Below are 13,814 nucleotides of genomic sequence, written 5' to 3' on the forward strand. Positions count from 1 at the left end.
AGAATTGCTGACTGATTTTAACTGTCCTTGCATTATTTCAATACACTATCTTGCAGTCTTGAGTATTCTGTACTGTGGTGTTTAAATTTACAGGAAGAGTATTTCTTACCAGGTTGTGGCTGCTTTCTGATTCTGGGATTCTGATTGCCTTTCACTACATTTACCCTCTGTTTTTGTGGAGATTTCTTCACGGGTGGCTTAGCCCTTGGAACAGTTTTGACTGGAGATTTCTCTTGTTTCCTTGCTCTTTTAGTATTCGTTGCAACTGGAACATCTTTAGAAACAGGAGCTTCTTGGTTTTTCCTATCCAATTTAGTTGTCTGTACAAACTGTGCAGTCAGCACTTCAGCACCTTATGTAGAAAAGACATCGTTTTTTAAGGGGCAGGGGGCTCAGATATTTATCACTATAGTTCTTCCTTTTTTCTTTTTTAGGGGCTAACTTTAGTAATGAGGAATAAAATATAAAATTTTGGGTATTTCATTAAAAGATTTTTTTTAACAAAGAGCTGAAGTTCCCATATAAATATAAAAATATAAACTAGCTAAGTGTTGGTCTATATCTCTACCAGGTAAAGAAAAAAACTTTATAAAAACAAGGCAGGACTTAATTTTTTAAAAACACTCCATAATTTTTCCTGACAAGGTGAGTAAGGCTGAATATGCTGCTTCACAGCACTAGACACAATGCACACAGAAACAGCACAGCCCCATCAGTCAGTGTGGTTAAACTGATCCACCCCAGAGAAGAGACTAATATTCATGAAGTGCTATCTTATACATCTCACTTCACCACCCCCAAAGTCATCTTTTATGATAAGACTGAAAAAGGTTCACCGGACAAAGTCTCACCTGATTTAATTTCCTACAAATCTATTAGAATTGCTTGTCTCTTACAAATGCTCAGCTTTGCTTCTCACACGGAAGGAAATAGCTAAATGGAGGTAAGTGACGAAAACAAAACTACTGACCACCTGCTTATGGAACACAACAAAAGTGTTTCACTTTTAAGAGTTAAAAATATTAATAAGTGCTCCTTTTGAAAACTTTGACTTTATATAATTTCAGCTATTCCCACCCAAAAATTTAGCCCCAAAGATGATCTATAAAATAATCACCCATATGAATGCTGGCAAATATTTTTAAATTACATTAAAAAGAAAACTCTTTCCAAATGAGAACAGAAACACAATACTGAACAGTCTAAGAAACTGTCATGTGAAATGCAGAAACAAGACCAATTACATTTCATTCTTTTGGGAGTCAGAGGAAGGAGTGGTTTTAGAAAAGTTTTAAGGCTCTCAATGTTGTACATTTCCCCGGCACTAGCTGTTGTCCTTCCTACTGAGCTATCACAGGTGATAAAGCAGCATATTGGTTTAAGAAATAAGACTTCTCATTCCAGTCCAGTTACATTTGCTAAAATTTTTAGCATAAAGAAAGGAATATAAACAAACTAAGAAAATAAATCAAGCAGGACTCCAGTTAAAACTAACTTAAGGAGAAAGACAATAAGGTGACACAGCCGAGACCCAGGGAGTGTTTAACGTCTGTAGAGGCAGGAAGGGGTGCTCTCTCACACCCAGTCCTGGGAGAGCAGACGTGAACATGACACGTGCCTGCAGACACTCTTCTGCCTATCTCTACCACTCAGTGCCATGTTTCCAAAACTGCATGCAATAATACACTGGTGGACTGTAACATCAACTGAAAGGCTCCAACCAGAAGTCTTTCTTAAATGAAACAGAATAGAGAATATCAGATTGTATTACACACAGGGTAAATGTTTTTTGAAATTTTTGTTTCAGTCATGTATGAATTTGTGTGTACTGGACTACAACATAAAACATTTCTGATAGCGGATGAAATGTGAAACATTTGAGAAACAGTGACAACATGTATGTTGGACTGCATATAATTTATTCAGTAGCATAAAGTAAACTGGTTCATAGAGAGCAGAAACTCAGTATGGCTGGCCTGCAATTTATCTGTAGGGAGCTGTATAGTCTGACTGCCATGCTTTCCACCATGTTCCTAAACACACACACACTCACACACCCATTGGAAACTGTTGAACCACAGTGTAAGACCTTAATTATCTAGAATCCTGAAGCTCTGCATATCCCTGATGTGTCTTCTTTAGGCACTAAAGTTTCTATAGTGAAATGTAAAAAAGAGACCAATTTCAAGGGTTGGCAAACCATTTTTGTGAAAGGCCAGGCAGTACATATACTCAGCTCCAAAGGCCATGCATTCCCAGTCACAACCATTCACCTCCGCCCACGGAGTGTGAAGTGGCCAGAGACAGAGCTTCAGAGACCTTTCAGGGGCCACGGCTTGCTGACTCCGTCTCTAAGGAGTCATACAAGCATATAATTCCCTACTTTCACCAAAATACACTACTCATAAACTGAGGCGACTCTAAGGCAAAATCATGTTGTTTGTTGTGCTGTTTGCTAAATGCATCTGACTACATGCTAAGTGTTTCTGGACTGATTCTCACTCAATTTTCAGGAGGCAACAAGACCACTTGTAGAAGTGTTTCATTACATATATCCCTAGGCCACTGGACATTGTTTCAATAGGTCTACGGCAGGATCCAGGTGACCATCTGTAAAACTCTGACACACATGAAGGACTAGAAATTCTGTCTCAGACCGTTTTGGTGTTGGGGGCTGCAGCCATCTGCCCGCCCTTTACGCATGTCCTGGCTATCGGTTTTCGCTTTTCGCTGCTACTCGTACGCCTGCTTTGGAAGATGCTCTTCCTACACTCTTATCTGTCTGAGGATAGCTCAGACACTGGATAAACTCTCTTTCTACAATGGTACATAAATAACTGAAAGTTTGAGCAGTTTTAAAGTGAAATATAAGCTTCTGGTGAGTGGGCTTTTAAGACAGCTTCCAGTTTTCTGTTTCTTGATTTTAATCTGGTATTAACATCAGTACTTCTCAAACTCAAGCACGCAGACTAATCACCTGGAGAGAAGTGCTGGCGTTTCTAACACATCTTACTGATACTGCCAAGCTGCCGTCCACGGGGACCGGACAGGAACAGTGTTAGAATACAACGGTCCTGACGCCTCATTTTAACGGTTCACATAAATCGGCCTTACCTCTTTTTCTTTTCTGAGGAAACTGTCCTTTGACTAATTTGAGAGTGGCAGGAGAGGTGGCGCCCTTGTGTGTTCCAGCGGGAGTTCTCTTGGGGAAGGGACGGCACAAGTTCACCCTTTTACTCTGCACCACAGGCGGCATGCTTGCCTTTCTCTTCGGCTGGACTCTCAGATTTGATGCTGGATTTAACGGAGCCACAGTTCTCTTCCTTGCTTTAAACATTTTGTCAGAATTTTTTTCGATTTCAGTCTCTTTTCTTACTTCTGCTTCTGAGTCAAGAAATTCAGGATCTGGAGTCATAACTAAAGAAAATCCAGCATCACAAATTCCATCTAAAATACTAGGAGACTGTGGACGCTCTGCCAGTAAATCTAACGCAGTAGATACTTCCAAAATGTACCCACTAGGGTCTGAAAAATAAGACTTCAACTGAGTTAAAGACTGTAAAGGGCACTTTTCAGCTGGAGGAACCAAGTCGAAACCATTGGACAGCTTGCCAAATAATGCAGTCTCTTTCACTTCATCCTGAGAAACAGTCAATGAAAGACTTCTGTCCACCTTGTACAATTCTTGGAAGTTATGCTTTACTAATGTGTTTGGACACAGCCCTTCTTCAGTGAATGACTTCTTTGCTTCTAGCAGGGCACAATTAAGGGCAGGTAAAATAGGTATCACCTTCAATGAAATGTCATCTTCAACTTTCAAGTCTTTCAGCCCTAAAATACATATAGATATGTTAAAAACATGAATTTGTTTGGTCTTGTTTAATTTTATAAAAATACACAGAAAAAAATACTTTAGATTATAAAATCATAGGATGGTTAAATATGATACAATGTTCTCAATGAGAAATTAATAAAAGACTATCGGTACACTTAATGACTATTTGTATCTGTATATATGCAATCACACACACCTGCAAAAGAATCATTCAAATGTAATCACTAGGCAGAACGAAAAGGGCAGCCCTGCCTCCAGCTCTATCTCATGTGATCAGGAGCCCGGCGAAAGCTTGATGTGCCAGCAGAGCAACACACTGGCTTTCAGAGGTGGCAGATTTGCTTTCCTACTCTTTAATTATCATTTTCTGCTTTTAAAATATGTCTTATTTTATCTCTACCTTATATAACTTCAAATTTTTTTAAGAGGTTAGAATGCAAACCAACTGAACTAAAAAAAAGTAAAACCCTTCAGTAAGCCCCAAATCTCAGGGTAACTATTGGTGTTAATGTCATTACCTCTATCAAATAAAATTTTTTAAAAAATTGTTTTAAGTGACTAGTCTGTTTCATTTCCTCTCTCTAGCTCATTCTTTGACTGAAAAGCTAATTTTTCTGTAAGTCAGTAACCTAACGGAAAACAGAAAGAGGGGAATAAATAAAAAAGGTCATATCACTAAGAAGTGGGCAATAAAATTCTAGAAAATTTAAATTATCAGTAATAAAAACCCAAAGATAACAAAGACCTCTGGTGCCTACGAAGCTGAAGTACAAATCACACCATTCTTTTTAAAGAAAAAGGAACTGCAAAATTAAAAGTCAGTCCTAGCTAAATACGTTTGCACTTGAGCAGGTATTAGGAAAAGGAACAGAACAACAAATATGAATAAAGAGGAAAATGTGGCTACACCTTAAAAATTCCTTTGCAGTTTATCACTTAAAAGCAATACATGAAGGAAAATAAAATACAAAAACGTTCACACTAGAGTAATATTTTTCCACACGACTTCATCATTTCAAGAATTTGGAAAGGAAGAACCCAGAACCCAGAACAATTTGCAACAGACTATTATAAGATCTATGAAGAACTTTTTAAGTCTGCTAAGCAAAGTATCATTCAATTTAAAACAAATAACCATAGCTCTGAACTTATGAACGACCATAAACAGAAAATGTCTTGCTGAGCCAGAGGAGGATGTGAACACGGCAATGAGACTCCAGTGCTTACTCAACGAGAAATTCTGTGCTGTTCAACACCAAATGGTATAAACGTTTCTTATTCGAGTGGTAGTTTGCATCTGAAAATAAAAATGACATCAAAGCTCTCACCGAAGATGGAGGCAGTAGGGGACAGCCGTGGGAAGCCAGTGTGAGTCAGCTGTCTGACCTTGGGCAAGTTTAAGTCTTAATTTTCTCATCTTTGAAACTGTCATAAGAATATCCATTTTAAGGGCTGCTATATACTTAGCACAACGCCTGACATAGTAAATGGATGAAAAATGCCAGTAGCTATTGCCATTATGTTGTTTTAATTAGTAATGTTTTGCTTAATCCAAAGAAGTAATGCCAAAGAAAGTGCAGTTCTCAACTTTGAGTAACTAAATACAATTTTAAGAAATCAACTTTAAAAACATTTTTGTATTGGTTGTAGCTTTATAAACACTATGTATGTTAAACATATAGAGCATGATTATAAAACAAGAAAAATTTCATCAAATGACAAAAAGAAATGATTTGTTTAGCAAGTGTTTATTATTTTTTATGTACCTGGCATTGCTAGGTAGTAGGGATACAGTAGAATACAAGAAAGGCAGGCATTAAACAGCATACAAATAAATGTTTAAATTCTATTGATGATAAGCCTAGAGATCCTCACTGAAGTCAGAGTGGTGATGAGAAGAGAATCAATAAAGTGAAATTTAAACCGACACCGGACAGATATAAATAACAGACTAGACTAGGTCGGTGCTGCTCCTCTGATATTATTCCTTAATCCCTCCACCCCAAGAGCTTTTTCAGACTTTGCTTCCTCACTGCTCCCTCAAATTTTAATACCACAAATATACTGTAGATCTATTTATCTACCGTGTAAGATTTTTTTTGCCCCCAAGAGCCAATTCTTGGTCTGAAGGAGGCAAACACCACCTGATAAAGGAGAATGAGACAAGGCGCCCAGACAAAGGACTGCCTCCTCGAAGGCCTTGAATCCTAGTTACCTGGCAAATTGATAAAAGTTATCTCCTAGCTATCGTGGGGGCGGGGGGGGGGGGTTTGAGGTAAACTTTTAAATTTATTTTTAATTTTAGTTGAGGTACAAGCTATTATATTAGTTTCAAGTGTACAAAATGATTCAACACTGATATATTTTACAATGTGATCACCATATTAAGTCCAGTCACCATCTATTACCGTACGTAGTCATTACAGTATTATTCTCCTAGCTATTGTTGTTCAGTAACAACAACAACAAAAGAATCAGTTTTGGACATGCTGAATTTGAGGAACACCTGAAACATCTTAAATAAAGTCCACAGACAGGAGGATATCTGAGTGTGAAGCTCAGAGGAAAGGACAAGCCCGCAAAGGGACTGAGGAGAATCAACTAGGGAGGTTAAAGGAAGAGTTATTTAAAAGAAAATAATTAGCAGGGTTGAGAGGTTAAGTAAGATGAGGATGAAAAAACGTAACACAGTTAGTGAACCAGAAGCCACTGTGCTCTTACCTGCTGCCCGGGACGAATGGAATACATGTAACCCATGCAGTCCTATCTGCTCGTCGCCAAAACCTACACAGAACGAGAACCAGAGAAAAGTTAGGGTGTTCATCTTACAAAAGTAAACGCACTAAAAAAGTTTTTTTTAAAAAAAAAGTTGTCCTTACTTGTTTCTGATAAGGCTGATGATGGAAGCAAAATAAAAACGCCCCGATCTTCTAAGCATTTGATGAGTGCCTTAAACATAACAGAAAGAAGATTCAATTCTCCTCTTCCTCTCCCATACCACTATACTACCATTCAGTGAATTCTGAGCTAATAAAAAGCAAAATAAATTTTAAAAAATCTTGAAATGTTAGTGTTTATGGGAATCAGGAGAATTTTGCCCCCAGCAGCAGAAATTGCAAGTTCCTTAGCGCTCAAGTAACCTTGGCCCTGATAGGGCCACATATAATAACTAGAACACTAAGGGTTAGTATTAGGACAGTGTTCAACATAACAAATCCATCAGAAAAGGCTTATTTCATTTTTCACTGAGATGGCTGACATTTCATACCGCTGCCTCAGTAGCTAATCTGGTACCCTTTAGCCACTATGGATTCAAGATGATTAGACTTATGATTGGCATCTTAAGCTCATGTTTACAACATGTCACAGAATCTTGGAACTAGAACGACTGGAAGATTGTATCCAATAAAAGAATCCTTTCTCTACCATCTAAGAGATAGAAAATAATAGAAAATAACATAATTAGGTCCTGTGGCAATAAGAAATGCTGATGAAAATAAATTCTTCCTTTCTATTTTCCCCTCCACCAGTCCGAGTGGAATCTTGAGCTCAAGAAGAAAATCTTGAAATTTTAACATTTACAGTAAATTGGGGAATTTTGTCCCCAGGTCAGGGGAAGTTATTTAAAAGCTATCATTCTAAATCATAAACATAACAGTTCTTCCCATTATTCACCATTTCTAAAGCCTATATACAAACAGGATAAAACCCAACGTTCATACAGTAATTTTTCACTTAAAAAAAGTAAACAAATATATCATTTTATAATGTGATAAAACATTCTATTTCAAAAATTGATAGGTCGTAAGCTTAAAAATATGGTAAATTAATAAATTCAAGTATGAAAGAGACTTCTTTCCTAAGTATTATATTAGAACTCAATTATGAGACTAACGTGTCGGTACAAGAACAATCACTACTGTGAGTCGCCATAAGCCTCTGCCGAAGCCCCTATGCATTTATGTCTTTGTCTCACCACGATCTTATAAGTCCCTTAATGGCTGGGATTATTTTCTACTTTTGCTTCTGGGACACAGTAAGCACTCAAGAAAGAATTACTGAATAAACAAAATAATAGTTATATACACCCACAGCTTTGGTATCTATTAAATTGCAAAGAGAGATAATTCTTGTTTCATTTTCTATTGATGTAAAATGCAAAAGTGACAATAATTAGCTTCTACATTGTTCTGCAATTTAGTTTTGTAAAACAGATGAAAAGTAATATCCCTTTATCTACATAAAATCATATATTTCTGCCTACCAAAAGATGTGCAAATAAAACAAGTATATAGTATAAAGTATCAGTCTCTCAAATGATGTACTGAAAAGGGCTGCATAAAGTTCCCCTTTTAACCTTTGTGGAGAGAAATCACAGACTCTTTTAAATATCTACTTCTCTCTATTTATACACAGAAAATATCTAGCCATACATGTCCTTAGCATCCTTTTTTTTTAACGCCTACAGCACCTGGTCTTCCTAGGTGGTCTCCCATCCAAGTACTAACCAGGCCCGACCCTGCTTAGCTTCCGAGATCAGACAAGATCAAGCGTGTTCAGGGTGGCGTGGCCGTAGACCTTAGCACCCTTTTAAAAAGAGAACTTGCTCTGTAGTGTTCTTGCAGTTCAGTGTTCTAGGTACAAGCCCATATACATTGTACTCTAGGGACATTTATTGCTCATCCACTATACACCAGGCACTAAGGTGTCGAATGCTTAAGACAGGATACCTTCCCTCCAGGAACTCAGCATCACCAACTGAGGAGACTGACAGGTAAAAATTGTTCATAATATAATGAAGCCAGAAAAGCATGGTGCACTGAGGAGAAAGGACCTTACGTGACATGTAATTCCTATAAGTAATTATTATGAATGAACAGGTTTCAAAGCCAAGTTCTGCACCAAGTCTCTACTATTTTTAATACTTTAAAGCACTCACAAAGTAGTCCCTTCACTAATGCATTTTCTGAGAACATCTTTGGACTTTCTTCCTTATAACTTCCAAATGTAAAATAGACTATGCTACTCCAAAAAAAGACCAGCCTACAATCCTACAGTAGATATCCAATAGTTATCCACTAAGTGTCCAATGTGGCCCATTCCGCTCCTTCCCGTGGAGCGCTCCCAGCTGCGGACCGGGCTCTCACGCCAGGTTCTAGAAGGTGGGCACCGAAAGGCCTGAGCTAATTGGTGTAGTTCACTCCCTCTGCAGTTCCTGGCTGAGGGATGTGCAGACGAAATGAAGCGGAAGAGATGGTTTGGAGGAGGGGTTCTCACTCTCTGGATGCAGACAAGAAGCACGTAGCCCTGACTAGCAGTCTCAGGAAGAAGCTATCACACAGAGGAGGGTGAAGCTAAAAGAGAGAAAGACCCCTGAGGAAATAGTACTTGAACCCGCCTCATCACCTATAATGAAAAGTAAGCCTGTTAAAGCCCTTTACTATTTAAGCTAGTTTGTGCTTCTGTGACATGCGACTTAAAGTATGTTAACTGACACTATCTCTGACACAGCTTATTCACAGCTTATATAAATTTTCTATTTAATCTATTGATTTCTCGCTATCTACCAGGGGGACAGTCCATCATGTCACTAAAAGGCTCACACTTGTTTGGTCACTGTCCCATACTCACACATCTCCTCTGGGATGTCTCGGAAGCATTCACTGTAGAGCCGGCATCTACTTCTACCCTTACACTGAGGAACCCAGTGAACAGAACAAAGAGAAGTCTGTGGATCGTTATCTACTTCTCAGTGGAGTCTTACTTTCTACACTATAGAAACAGGAGAAGCAGCAACTCTGTTTTCCTTATAAACCTATGGATACCAGTCACTTTAAAAGAACTATCTCACAAGTGCAAAAGACTAGGAATCTACTCAATTCTGTCAGAAAACAAAATAAAAAAAAACTGAGAAAACTGTCCTCTTATTCCTAAAATCGGGAGTATAAACTGATTAGTGAAACACAAAAGTAAACTAAGATACAAAGGGGATGAAATGTTAGTCAATAACTGTTATATCAATAATATGTCAATAGATATTAAATGATGAAAATCTTTTCAGCAAACTAAAATAATTCAATTTAGAAACAGCCATAATTAGCAAATTTTCAATTTAAGGAAAAAACTATTACATTTTAAATTGATGATTCTTACCAACTGCTTATTTTTAATGACTTCTGTTAGTTTATCTATTTTTTCTCCTTGTTTGTTTGACAGTTCCACCTCATACATATTGAAGCACATATCTTGGTAAGAGACTGTGGAGAAAATCAGAAAAGCAGAACATTTTTTAATTAAAATGCTATTACTTTTTTCCCTAAAAATCAATTCATTTTATATGTTAAAAAAAGGTGAAAAACTAGGAATACTATTCAAAAAATTATTTGTTTTTGGTTATAAAACACATTAATAAAAAGTTACTGTGTAAAGTATTTAAAAACAATGCTTTCATTTATAGTGACACTACTACAGGATTAACAAGACAAGTGAATACTACATAAATAATATAAATATCAATGTTCCATGAATTAAATAACCAAGGAATTTCCTTCTCATGTTTTCTCCTTTTTTTCTTCATTTATAAGTACATAACTAAACTTTGGGTGATGAGCACACAATGCAATCAATATACAAGTGATATATTACAGTACTGCACACCTGAAACTTATAAAATCTCATTAACCAATGTCACCCCATGAAATTTAATAATAAGTAGTAGCAGTACAATATATAAATAAGTGAAAACAATCATAAAAACTCCATTCTCCTCGAAAAGGAGTTGGTTATAAGCCTTCGACTACCTGTAATCATGTCCATTTGCTTAAATCCTTTAGTATTCAATATTAATACTAGTCTTTGCCATCTTAGATGAAACTATCTTTCACAGTTTCTAGTTAACCTCCAAGGAAATGAAACACAGCAACTCTACGATTATCACGAAAGACCCTTTTAAGAATCACTTAAGGCAAAACCTAAGTAAAAATGTGAATGTGAATGAGTGTGTGTGTGTGCGTGTGAGAGAGAGAGAGAGAGAGAGAGGAAAATAATTGGAACAAAGCCCAGGATATACAGTTTTTATTATTACATGCGAACAGACCTTTTTGTTCCAAGTAATTCTGTTTTCTAAAGGCAACTTCTGGTAGTCTTTTTTTCAAAGATGACACTTTCATTACATACTTGAAATCTAGTTCATGTGGTCTAAAAAAGAAAACAATATCATGAGATAATAAACACTGAAACTACCTACAGCTTCATAATATCTAGTTTTCTAATATAAATGCAAACAAAAATATTGTAACCACAAAAAGTCCTTAAATTGATAAGCACCAGAATGTATTTTTAAAAATATTACAGATTTTCAAATGACCTATAAACCATGGTCTCAAATATGTTCACATTTTCTGAATGTATATATTTTTGGTATAACCAAAATGCCCAGATGTGTGGAAGAATTATTCATACTGTAATGACAATTTTCTAAAAATTATGCTATATAAGAGTTGATCACTCATTGCACTGACTACCATGCATGTCACAGAATGAACCACATCCAGCCTTGCATCATTTCGCATGAGTAACTTTTCCTTCTTTAAAACTCATTCTGAAATACTTGTAGACTTGTAGACAGATACCCTCTTCTCTCCTAAATACTTCTGTGTGTCCTTATACAACCACAAAACAATTAGCAAAATCAAGAAATTAACAGTGGTACGGTACAATTATTTAACCTTCGGACCTTATTCAAATTTTGCCAACTGTCTCACTAAGGACCTTTATAACAAAAGAACATTTTTTGTAGTCCAGGATTCTATCATAGACATATCATTTAGTTATGTCTGTTGAGTCTCCTTCAATCTGGAATAGTCTCTTAGTCTTTTTCTTTAATGACCTCGGTATTTTTGAATAATATAGACCATTTACTTTGCAGAACGTCCCTCAATCTGCGTATGTCTGTTTCCTCCTGATTAGAGTGGCAGGATTACATACCACAGACGTGACGTGTTACTCACGTGCTTGCTGATATGATGTACAAAGATGTTTACTCCATTCCTTATGACGTTAACCACTTAGCAGTATTTTTCCTTTGTAAAGCCTGTATTTTCTCCTTTGTGATTAATACGTAAGTTGTGGGGAAATACTGTGAGATATGTAAGTACCATCAACTACTTTAAGTATCCACTGATTACCATGGTGTTGCCAATGGTACTCTTTGAATCCCATTATTCTGTCTATAGTGAGGAAGCATTTTCCATTCTCATTTATTTATTCACAGAATTCTTACTTTATTCTGTGGGCTATCTCTCTCCTTTTTCTTAAAAAGAAAAAGAAAAAAAAAGGCGAACAGAAAGAAAATGAATTCTGACAGCGCACCAGTTTTCACCTTCTATTTCTATTAAACTCTATCTTCCAATGGTTTGGGATACAAACTAAGAACACTTTAAAAAAAAAAGATTAAAAAAAAAAAAAAAGATTTCATAAGATGCCCTTCACTATTCTCCAGAAGAAAATACTGTAATTCATTATAATGTAAATATGTGTAGCAACTACTCTATTTAATACTAGTCTAGGAAAATCATGTGAAAATCAGAAAATTAAATACTGCGAATCTTAATAAAGATTCAATAATATAATTAAGTGGCTATAATCTACATTATCTGCTATCTAGGCAAATCCAATTTGCTTCTTAGGGAAAGTCAAACTTCTAGTATCAAATCAATTTAATTTAGCCTGAGAGGTCATTTTCTCATGAATAGATTAAGATACTAAAATTCAAAACATGAGTTGTCAAAGATTATAAAACTAACTTATTCTAAGGTCAAGGTCAGAACTGAGATGTGACTTTAGATCTCCTGTGTCATGGTCCTATGCTCTATACATCTGCCCAAAAGTACTCTAATCTAAAACTAAGTACAATGGCTATATTTCACGCCAGGGCCAACAAGCAAGAACTCAAAATAATAATTTAAAAAATCACACAAGCATAGTAAAGTACACACATTCAATACTTACAGTTGTGCTGAAACCAGTGTGCCGTAAGAAGACCAAAGAGTTATATCACACAGCAGACAGCCTTGAATAGTTAATTTCCCTTTCCACGGGGAGATGAGAACTTTAAGAAATGAGGGTAAGAAACTAGTTGATTTATGAACAAAACATTTACTTAAAAAAAAAAAAAAACTTAAAGGAATCAATTAAATAACTTCTTACCATTTTCACTGAGTTCAAGTCTAGGGGAGGGAAAAAAAACAAAGCAGCATTTTTATAAGAGCAAAGGAAACAAATCCAGGAAAACAAAGTATGCGCGTAATTACTCACATGCTTTTATGGGCTGGCGCTGCCATCTTTTTAGGCTCCCTGTACTGAAATGCTACGATCACATACGGGTGGATCTGTCTGGGTCGCTCAACAGCAGTGCTGCCTGAAAGCTCATAGAGGTAATACTGAAAGAAGAGAAGGAAGTATCATCAGGACAGGACTACCGAATTCCACACGCGCCAAGCTGATCTCAACCAACCCGGTCCTGAAAAGTTAAACATGGGACACTGACATGTATCTTGGAAATCATTTACTCCCAGGTGACTATACCTGACTCAGTTCAAAGGCTCGAAAATGACTCGTCCTGTGAGAAACCTTATTAGTATTTGCAGCCACGTGGCAATCATAGCCAGATGATGGGCTAGTATAGTTAGTTGTATAATTCTCAGGCACAAACTTGACTCTTCCCTAGAATGAAAATATTAAGACTAATCAGATGTCTATTTGAAGAATAGCAATAATTTTACTCTAGGACTCATTTACAAGTAACCTAATGAGGAAGTGGATGTGTTTCAACTAACAGTTAACTGTATTAAGAATTAAAACTATGGTTCTTAGAAAATTATCTTTAAGGCCAATAGTAGTTTCTATTATCCACAAATCCCTTAAAATTGTATTTAAAAATCTGGTATGTTTCAGCATCTTTCTGAGGCAAATGTCTTTT

At 36.5% G+C, this 13,814-nt stretch overlaps 1 protein-coding gene and 1 non-coding gene across 12 annotated transcripts in view; both read right to left on the reverse strand.

The window, feature by feature from the left end:
* FAM208B (family with sequence similarity 208 member B) overlaps positions 1 to 13,814 on the reverse strand; it is a 66,708-nt gene that overhangs the window by 22,461 nt on the left and 30,433 nt on the right. For 6 of the 11 annotated variants that reach the window (XM_023524966.1, XM_011383335.2, XM_023524970.1 and 3 more), the window contains 10 exons: positions 13,421 to 13,558; positions 13,151 to 13,275; positions 13,043 to 13,062; positions 12,845 to 12,944; positions 10,932 to 11,032; positions 9,989 to 10,092; positions 6,715 to 6,784; positions 6,557 to 6,619; positions 3,115 to 3,831; positions 110 to 352 (listed from right to left, as the gene is read on the reverse strand). In XM_023524966.1, the coding sequence (XP_023380734.1) occupies positions 110 to 352; positions 3,115 to 3,831; positions 6,557 to 6,619; positions 6,715 to 6,784; positions 9,989 to 10,092; positions 10,932 to 11,032; positions 12,845 to 12,944; positions 13,043 to 13,062; positions 13,151 to 13,275; positions 13,421 to 13,558 (1,681 nt within the window). The remainder of the gene's footprint in view (positions 1 to 109; positions 353 to 3,114; positions 3,832 to 6,556; positions 6,620 to 6,714; positions 6,785 to 9,988; positions 10,093 to 10,931; positions 11,033 to 12,844; positions 12,945 to 13,042; positions 13,063 to 13,150; positions 13,276 to 13,420; positions 13,559 to 13,814) is intronic. The other 5 variants (XM_023524972.1, XM_023524967.1, XM_023524971.1 and 2 more) reach the window with 2 other exon arrangements.
* LOC111733014 lies at positions 8,295 to 8,413 on the reverse strand. Its single transcript, XR_002777792.1, has one exon. It is a non-coding gene; the product is annotated as a 5S ribosomal RNA (ribosomal RNA).

Source organism: Pteropus vampyrus, unplaced genomic scaffold (genome assembly GCF_000151845.1).
Source record: "Pteropus vampyrus isolate Shadow unplaced genomic scaffold, Pvam_2.0 Scaffold513, whole genome shotgun sequence".
NCBI lineage: Eukaryota > Metazoa > Chordata > Mammalia > Chiroptera > Pteropodidae > Pteropus > Pteropus vampyrus.